At 44.7% G+C, this 9,410-nt stretch overlaps 1 protein-coding gene across 9 annotated transcripts in view; it reads right to left on the bottom strand.

Annotated features, from left to right (window-relative positions):
* The window catches only part of LOC108228227 (receptor-type tyrosine-protein phosphatase mu), a gene marked incomplete at its 3' end in the record, with an annotated part of 63,738 nt that overhangs the window by 35,388 nt on the left and 18,940 nt on the right, over window positions 1-9,410 (bottom strand). For 6 of the 9 annotated variants that reach the window (XM_037973206.1, XM_037973205.1, XM_037973203.1 and 3 more), the window contains 4 exon segments: window positions 1,583-1,657; window positions 3,669-3,705; window positions 5,544-5,638; window positions 5,903-6,084. In XM_037973206.1, the coding sequence (XP_037829134.1) occupies window positions 1,583-1,657; window positions 3,669-3,705; window positions 5,544-5,638; window positions 5,903-6,084 (389 nt within the window). 9 annotated transcript variants of the gene reach the window in all.

The following is a 9,410-nucleotide window of genomic DNA, read 5'->3' on the forward strand; positions in this document are numbered from 1 at the left end:
GTGTGTGTGTGTGTGTGTGTGTGTGTGTGTGTGTGTGTCCAGGTGTAATATCCTTCCAGGTGTCTCCATAGATGAGAGACATTCAGGACAACACTGTGCTGTCGGCTGCTGTAATGTGTCATTTTAGACCTGCTGCACTTTTCCAATCAGAAGATGACACCAGCCATCAGTCACTCCGAGTGTGTGTGTGTGTGTGTGGACACACTCCTGCACTGTGGAGACATTTGTTCTCTTTGGCACAATGACTGTTATGTGACAATAATTGAAGCAAACAGGAATCTAAAAAGTTCAAACTTCATGGGAAACAGAACTAGATCAGAACTGATCGAGGAAGGCAGTTTATTCAGTAAAGTTCTACACAGAAGGGAAGTAGAACCCGAACAGAACCCATCAGAACCCGGTCTGTTGGACTGAGCTAAACTGGTTTCTGACTCACAGGCAGTTTCTTTTATTTTCACTGGTTTTATTTTGTCTCTTCAAGGTCAGACGAGCTCGACTATCAGCCAGTTTCTATATCTGTGTTTCATCACACCCCCCCACACACACACACACACACACAGAGCATCAGCGCCTCGCAGACAGAAAGCTGCTGTTTTCTGTTTAAAGGCTATCAAAACACTTTGAAGACAGAATTTATCTGTGTGTGTTTCTTGTGTGTGTGTGTGTGTGTGTTATTGTGAGTGTCACAGCAGGCCACAGAGAAGCTGTTTTCATGTAAAAGTGAAGCAGTTTTGTGCTTTAGGGCTTCAGCCAGTCATGCTGAGTGGGAGGCATGTGTGTGTGTGTTTGTGTGTGTATTAAAGTGAGGATACAGTGTGCATACAATGTAAACAGCGCTTTGTGTGTGTGTGGTGTACAAACTATGTAGAAAGTTTCCACCTTCAGGCTGGTAAATATTTAAATGTAATTTGTGTGAGCTGTAGATCAGAGTGTTCAGGTGGCATGGACACACACACACAGATACACACACACACACACACACACACACAGATACACACACACACACAGATACACATACACACACTTGTTTGTTAGGGACTGGACTGAAATGTGACAAACACTAGAAAAGGGCTGTTAGTGCCAGATCTGTTTCCCATCACGTCATGTGACACAGTAGACCCGACAATGACTGGGTTAGTAACTAACCCACGTTACCCAAGCAGCTACTGGTTAGCGTGGGTTAGTCACTAACCTCTGACCGACGCAGCTACTGGTTAGCGTGGGTTAGTCACTACCCTCTGACCGACGCAGCTACTGGTTAGCGTGGGTTAGTCACTAACCTTGGAATGGCGTAGTAACAACATGACAACAATAATAAACAACATGAGACAAAAGAAACTGAAGAACAAGACTTTTATACCAGAATGAAACTATCGAGAAACATGTTGGTTTCAGAGTGCGAGTGTCTCCACTGAGGTAAACTTTACTCCTTTAAACCAGACAGCAGCAGGTTGGTTTAATAACTAACCTAGTAGAACTCTCCTCCTTACAAGAGGCAGATTGACAGTGAGCTCTGTCATCCCCTGAGCTGTGTGTGTGTGTGTGTGTGTGTGTGTGTGTGTGTGTGTGTGTTCCCTCTGACCTGGTAGCTGCTTGTCGCCAGCCGCTGGGGCAATGCGAATGTACGGCGTGGTGAGCTGGGTGACGATTATGGCGGCTGTTCATCCAGGAGGCATGCAGAGAGACAGACAGACAGACAGACAGCAGACAGAGAGACAGGCTGAAGCAGAGGTTTGTTCTGAAGCAGAAATATTAGTGTGCTCTCCTAAAGCTGCTCATCGTCAGCCTCCACTGAAACTTCAGCAAGAAGACTCATTTTAAAGCAGCTGTGTTCAGGCGGACCCGTCCAGAACCAAATGTAGGACACCTGAGATTTGAAACTGGGCCTCATGTAGTTAAATCAAACTTTACAGACGTGACTAAAAATAAAGAAATTTAAACAGTTTTCTTCAGCTGCTTTATAATGACTATAAAGTTTTATTTCTTCATCATGTTTCTGACAGGAGAGCCAAGCACTGCTCAGGTAAACAGGAAGTAGTTAAGTTTATGAAACACACCTGGAAGAGAAGCTCATTAATCAGCCAATCATTGATAAGACATTAGTAATGAATCATTTTAGTAATCAGTCATTTTAGTAATCAATCATTCAGCAGAAACAGAGAGAGGAGGCTGTGCACGAGGCCTTAAACTCTTGATTTAAAATCAATCCTTTTTTCTGAGATTAAACATTTTATACTGATGCCTTTGTAATGTTGGTATTTCACTGAGTCTTGATTTATTCTTCCAGATATCACCTTCAGATGATTCTGCTTCATACTTTCAGATGTACTTCTTATGAGTCCACAGTGAAATTAGCTTCATGAATCCAGTTCTAACTGTGAGTTTAGTTAATCCAGAAAATCTCTGACTGAATCCAGGAAGCTTCTGACAGCATCGAGTCTCTTAAACTTTCCTTTAGTGACATTCAGAGACATCCTGCTGGAGTTCAGAAATCTTCCCTGTTGGATTCAGCTGTTTTCCACATTCCGCATTTATTTAACATGTTGTGAAAACTCAGGAGCGTCGGAGTTTCCTGTTCATAAACCATCCAGTTAACATTCAACAGACGTGCAGCGCTCCTTTACATTCACATCAGGACGCTCACTGTTAGCGCTGCATGGCACTCTGGGTACTCTGAGAGGACGGGGGAGGACGGGGGGAGGCCCGGTGGGGGATGGGGTTGGCTGCTGCAGCGTGACTGACGCGAGCCGGGGGATCAACAGAACCAATCAGCATCTGGTGTCGTTAGCCACCAGAACAGCGGTCCAATAAAAGCTGATTAAAGTGTGTGTGAGAGTGTGTGTGTGTCCTAGATGTTCATCAGGGGAGATCACTGTGTTTTTAGCTTGTTTAGCTCTTGTGTTACTGCTCTCTCGACACTCGTACAATCCCAGTCATTAGCCCTCCGTTAGCCTAGCGTTAGCGCAGCATAAAGCTGAGTTTGTTTGTTTTTTCTGACTTGTGTTTACGTGCGTCTGCAGAGTTTGTGTAGCTCAGTTGTCTGCAGAGGACATTTCTTCCCGCTGCTGAAGGACTGACAGACAGTCAGGGACAGATGTTGGTCATGAGCGGCCATCTGTGAGCCATTATACTTCTGGATGGGACCAATGTGCTAACCATTAGCTTAGCGCTCCAGCAGCTAACTGCCATCTGTGTCTCATTGGCCGCTGCCTCGCTACCTCGCAGCTAACGTAGCAGTAAAATCCAAACCAGCAGTCAGGGATCAAAACCCAGGTCCTACCTGACTGTACAGCTCTGGCCAATCAGATGTAGCTAATTGTTGACCTGACGTTGTATTTATTTCAGTTTTCAGATCTGGTGAGGAACTGTCCTTCCTGAAAAATTCAGCTTTAGATTTTAGTTTAAATCCAGCCTCAGAGTCACCAACAGTGCTTCAAACAGGCTAATAACACTAATAACAAAATCTCTTCTATATATATTGTTAAGAAACACCTTTCAAAGTAAAATATCAAGGCTTTTTTGAAAATGAAACATTAGTAATGAACTGTACAGATTGAAAGATTAAAAAACACAGCTAGGTAATAAAATCTGACCTTCAACAAATTAAAATGTAGAGTTATTTTAGAAATCTAACAGGAAGAGAAAACCTTTCAAAATAAAAGACTCACCTTTAGTGGCCACTCGAACACAGTCGATCTTTGTCTCCTGTTAGAGAGAAAAACAAATTAGTTTCCTGTCAACATATGAGCTGTCACATCTGGCTACTTCCTCCAGAAACACACACACACACACTCCAAGACACACCATGATACACACACACGCAATATTACACACACTCCAAGACGCACTATGAAACACACACACATCGTAAACAGAGCAGACAGAAGGCAAATGGCTGTGGATCAGTGCCTGTGGTGGCATTTAACAACCAACACACACACACACATACCTACACACGCTCACACACACACACACACACACACCTACACATGCTCACACACACACGGCGAGGCAGGGTTTGGCGAAAGGCGAGACAGAACATCTTGCATCTTTCTGGTTCTAACAAACAAGCGACAAATTAACCACAAGGGCTCATGAATATTCATGGTTGCACACACACACACACCCGCTCACAGACACACACACACCCACAGACACACACAGACTCTGTGGTGAGGCGACAGTGAAAAGCACTACTATCCCTGCATTATTCAGCACACACACACACACACACACCAATTAAAGCTCTGTGCATCAATAATGAACACACAACACAATAAGATCTGCACATGTGTGAAAGTGAGCAATTATCCTTTAATCACACACACACACACACACACACACGCCGCAGCGTCTCGGAGCTGTTGGTCAGCCTGCAGGAAGGATCTCTGCTCTCTGTGCTTTTATGACACAAAGGAACAGAAAGCTGGGAAGCTTTGTGTAATTGTGTCCCATCATGCTGCACGGTGTGATTGGATATCTTGACACCTGCCACTTCTTTAAATAAAACACAGCCGGAGTTTCCGCTGAGATAAACAGCCTGTTTCTCTGCAGCCTTCAAAGTGGAAAACACTTAACAGCCAATTGGCACAATTTGCATCAAAACCTTCACTTCCTTGGAGTCAGATCCAAAGTCAAAGCCATGAAACAGACGAGTCGACTCGATGAGACTTTCTCTTCCTGAGGATTTCATCATGTCTGATGTTTGTGTAGCATAGAGCTCAGAAACCTGCTGGTTCCAGGTTTTCTGTTTCCATCGGTGACGGCAAACAGCAGCTGCTCACTTCAATTCAAAGTAAAAACAACAGTTTCACTCAGCTGCTTTTAGTGTTGATTATCTCTCAGTATTCAGTCTGAACAAGTGTTTGGACCAATGTTGAACCTCACCGTGCAGCCGTCACGTTAGTTTCTAAAAATCCAGACATTCTAATAAAGTTCAAAGAAAAACATAAAACCTGTTCGTCCTGTTAGAAATGTTCTAAAAAGAGGAAACCCTGTGCTCAGCCGCCTTCATCGGCTGTGTGAAGGCCTGCCGTACCCTCAGCCGTTTACACCCACAGAATCACACGTAGTACCATTACTGATATCACGATTAGGATGCGCTTCGGCCCTCTGAAATGGGCGGAGCCTAGGATCTATAAAAGTCAACGCTTCCTTGGTTCCGGGCTTCTCTCTGCTTCATCCATGAGATGTTGTAGACAGAAGTCCCGGTGCTGGCCTTGTAATACCTTTCTGCCTTATTAGAATAAACAGTTAAACTCTGGTTCTCTTTCAAAGGGTAAACTGTCTGAGTTCTCCATCCTCTGGGATAAAAGGACTGGAAGTGAGCCGAGGGTCCAACAGCTGACATAATTAATTAAATTAATTCCTCTCATACCAATGATGATACAGGTAATAATGAGGCTATTTGTGTTAATTAGTGATAATATTCATGGTGACACGACAGTGATGATGATGATTCTGAACTAATGATACTGATGGTGAAACTGATGACACCGATGTCTCTGATTGGACGGTTTGTTACCTGAAACAGGTGAACTCACCCCGTTAGCAGTGCTGACAGCCTGATAGTAGATCCCATAACTCTTATGAGGCAGAAGAGGAGTGTTCCAGTAACCATTGTAGGTCCTGTTGTCTCCTGGTTAACACACAGGTTAACAGGTTAACCAGTGCAGTGCATTGATAATTTATTAACAAGTTAGTTAGTGTTTAACCAGCAAACTCCTTGTTAGTTGACGTGACAAATAATAATAAAAACACATCAAACTACAGTCAGTTAGGTGACTGACTTCCTGTGTTAACTCCAGGACATACAAGCATCACTCCAGGCTCCATGATAAAAACTTACTGATTATAGGACAGACAAAAATAAAGTTTACGTCCACTGACATAATGAACTAACCAACACAGAAAGGAAGAGGCGTCCTCAGCTCGTTCATCAGCAGCTCAGCGCTGAAGTAATACTGAGAGTTCAGCACGGAGGTGTTCTGGAAGTGAACAGGAACCGGATAACAACGCAGGATTTCTGCAGTGCCCCTCCTCTGCCTGCGGGGGCGCTCCTCCTCCACCACCACCTGGTACTTACTGCAAAGACAGACAGGTAGAGACAGGTAGAGATAAGTAGAGACCGGTAGAGACAGGTACAGACAGAGACAGGTACAGACAGGTAGAGACAGGTGGGGATGGGCAGAGACAGGTACAGACAGGTAGAGACAGAGACAGGTAGAGACAAGTAGAGACAGGTAGAGACAGAGACAGGTGGGGATAAGTAGAGACAGGTGGGGATGGGCAGAGACAGGTACAGACAGGTAGAGACAGAGACAGGTACAGACAGGTAGAGACAGAGACAGGTCGACTGACTGGGTTCATGTCCTTCTGTTGGACAGTTTCAGGATAATTATGACTTAAAACGATGTAAAAATTAAAAACAAAGAAACAGAATAAGGTCAATACTTCAGTGTGACATCACAAACCTAAACCAATAAGAGAGCAGTCTGTCTGCAGTCAGGTAATCGTTTTCTACCCAATCACAGCTGAAGCTGCAGGATCTTTGGAGATTTAACCTCAGACTGTTCAGTCTGATGATCAGTGTTTCTGTCTTCTGTCTCTGCTGGAGGACTGATGGTGTCCTCTCAGAGGTCAGAGGTCACACAGCCAAACTCTCATTGGATCGGAGCTTCAAACAGGAAGTGAACTCTTCAGATCTCCTCCATAAACCCTGTAGAACCATCAACCTGAACCTGTGGGACCATCAGAACCTCACGGGTCAAGAAGTTCTGATAGTTTTCACTTAGAGACTGTTGGTCTGAGGCTTACATTTTACTCTGTGTTTCTGCCTGAAGTGCTGCCGTGTGTTTTCCTCACAGATTCACGTTGGCAGTAATCGGAGGTCACTACAGTTAATGTTCCTTCGATGTGGAAACTGGCTGACGATGAGACGCCTCTCATCAGACCTTTGATGTTCAGGAGGATTCAGGATTTAAGGTTTCAAAATAAAGCTCATAGGTACTTTTCAAAGTAAGTGTCTGGATCTATCACAGCTCAGATTAATTCTGGACTTCAGAGAAGAAAGTTTTCTGGAATTTGCTAGTTTTTGTTATATTCTGTGTTTTAAATAGAACAGCTGGCCTGTGGGAATCTAGTGTTAGTTTGCTGAAGCCTTCCTGCAGCACTGTAGGTGTTTAGAAACGTGTGTTGTTGCAGAATATTGACTGGATCTGTGCTCTCACACGAGGCGACACATTAAACGGCGTCGGTTCATTATTCAGCTCCACAGAAAGGTCAGCGCTGCCTCTCCTCCATCACTCTCTCCTTCACTTTTATTAAGTCTTTCTGCGGCTGCATGTAGAGGCTGTAACTTACTAACAGTCTGACATTAAACAGATAATTCATGTCCTCCTGCCGCGCTGCTATTAAATCCAACATGCAGGTAAAGGACACCAAGCACAAAACGAAGCTGAGTTATAACTGAAAAAGGGGCCATTTTGTCTGCTTCTCAGCAGATTCTAATTAGAACTGCTTTGCTCACCAGTTTATTATGACGAAAAGAATTACTGCCTTTAAAGGGCAAAGAAATACCAGCTATTTATCTGTTTATAGAGGAGTTTCTAACTGTTTCTGGAAAGAATAAAGCTTCATTAAAGTTTCAGTCTAAAGAGCAAAAACTGAGACATGAAACTCTACTAATGTTGATGAAAACTTCCTTCCTGAAGTTCCTCCAACTCTTCTGGAAAACCACAAGAAAACCCTGACAGCTGGTCTCAGAGAAGCCTTCTGAAACTCACCTGATGGACTCCAGTTCTACCGTAGCGCCCTGGGGCAAGAGTGCCATTATGCAAAACTGATTCAGGCTCATAATTATCCAATCAGAATCTAAAAAAAGGCTGTTTCCAGCCTGTCTTGACTCTGTTCATGATGGGAGGCCACACCGAGCAGCTGAAGGCTATCCGGTCCCTGTAGAACCAACACGAGAACTGTGTTCCCCTGGCCTACAGTTAGGCTGAAGGTTCAGGTGCGGGTTGGACTCCACCAGGACTGTTCCTGGTCTCATGGACAGAACACACATACACTGCAGTTCTCTGGCACTGCGTGGAGACCCCGGAGTAGAACCAGAACTCTCTGAGGGATTAGACTGTCCTGAGGTACCTGAACGCACCATGCTCAGTGTGAACTCTCTGTCCTGAGGTACCTGAACGCACCATGCTCAGTGTGAACTCTCTGTCCTGAGGTACCTGAACGCACCATGCCCAGTTTGAATTCTCTGTCCTGAGGTACCTGAACGCACCATGCTCAGTGTGAACTCTCTGTCCTGAGGTACCTGAACGCACCATGCCCAGTTTGAACTCCCTGTCCTAAGGTACCTGAACGCACCATGCTCAGTGTGAAATGTTTGTGTCCTGAGGGATGCTGAAAACAATAGTTAGGTTTTTTATGAGAACCAGGTTCAGGACAGAAGTCATACATCACCACACACACACACACACACACACACACACAGAAATCTGTGCAGGTATGTGCACAAACACACACACAGGGTTCAGGGTGTGGAACTGCAATATTGTCACATTTCCTGTTAGACAGGAAATTAATGGAGTTCAGTAAAACTTACACATACACACACCAACATGCACTGTAACACACACACACACACCTACGTGCACTGTAACACATGTGCACTGTAACACACACTCTCACACCTTCGTGCACTGACACACTGACACGTGCACTGTAACACACTCACACCTACGTGCACTGTAACACACACACACCTACGTGCACTGTAACACACATGTAACACACACGTGCACTGTAACACACACACACACCTACGTGCACTGTAACACACATGTAACACACACGTGCACTGTAACACACACACCTACATCCACTGTAACACACACACCTACGTGCACTGTAACACACACACACTGTAACACACACACACACACGTGCACTGTAACACACACGTGCACTGTAACACACACACACCTACGTGCACTGTAACACACACACGTGCACTGTAACACACACACACCTACGTGCACTGTAACACACACGTGCACTGTAACACAAACACCTACATCCACTGTAATACACACACCTACGTGCACTGTAACACACGCACTGTAACACACACTCGTGCACTGTAACACACACGTGCACTGTAACACACGCACACACCTACGTGTACTGTAACACACACACACATGCACTGTAACACACACACACCTATGTGCACTGTAACACACGCACACACACACACACATGCACTGTAACACACACACCTACGTGCACTGTAACACACAAACACACATGCTCTGTAACACACCTACGTGCACTGTAACACACACACGTGCACTGTAACACACACATGCACTGTAACACACACACGTGCACTGTAACACACACAC

Source organism: Kryptolebias marmoratus, linkage group LG21 (assembly GCF_001649575.2).
Source record: "Kryptolebias marmoratus isolate JLee-2015 linkage group LG21, ASM164957v2, whole genome shotgun sequence".
Classification (NCBI taxonomy): Eukaryota; Metazoa; Chordata; class Actinopteri; order Cyprinodontiformes; family Rivulidae; genus Kryptolebias; species Kryptolebias marmoratus.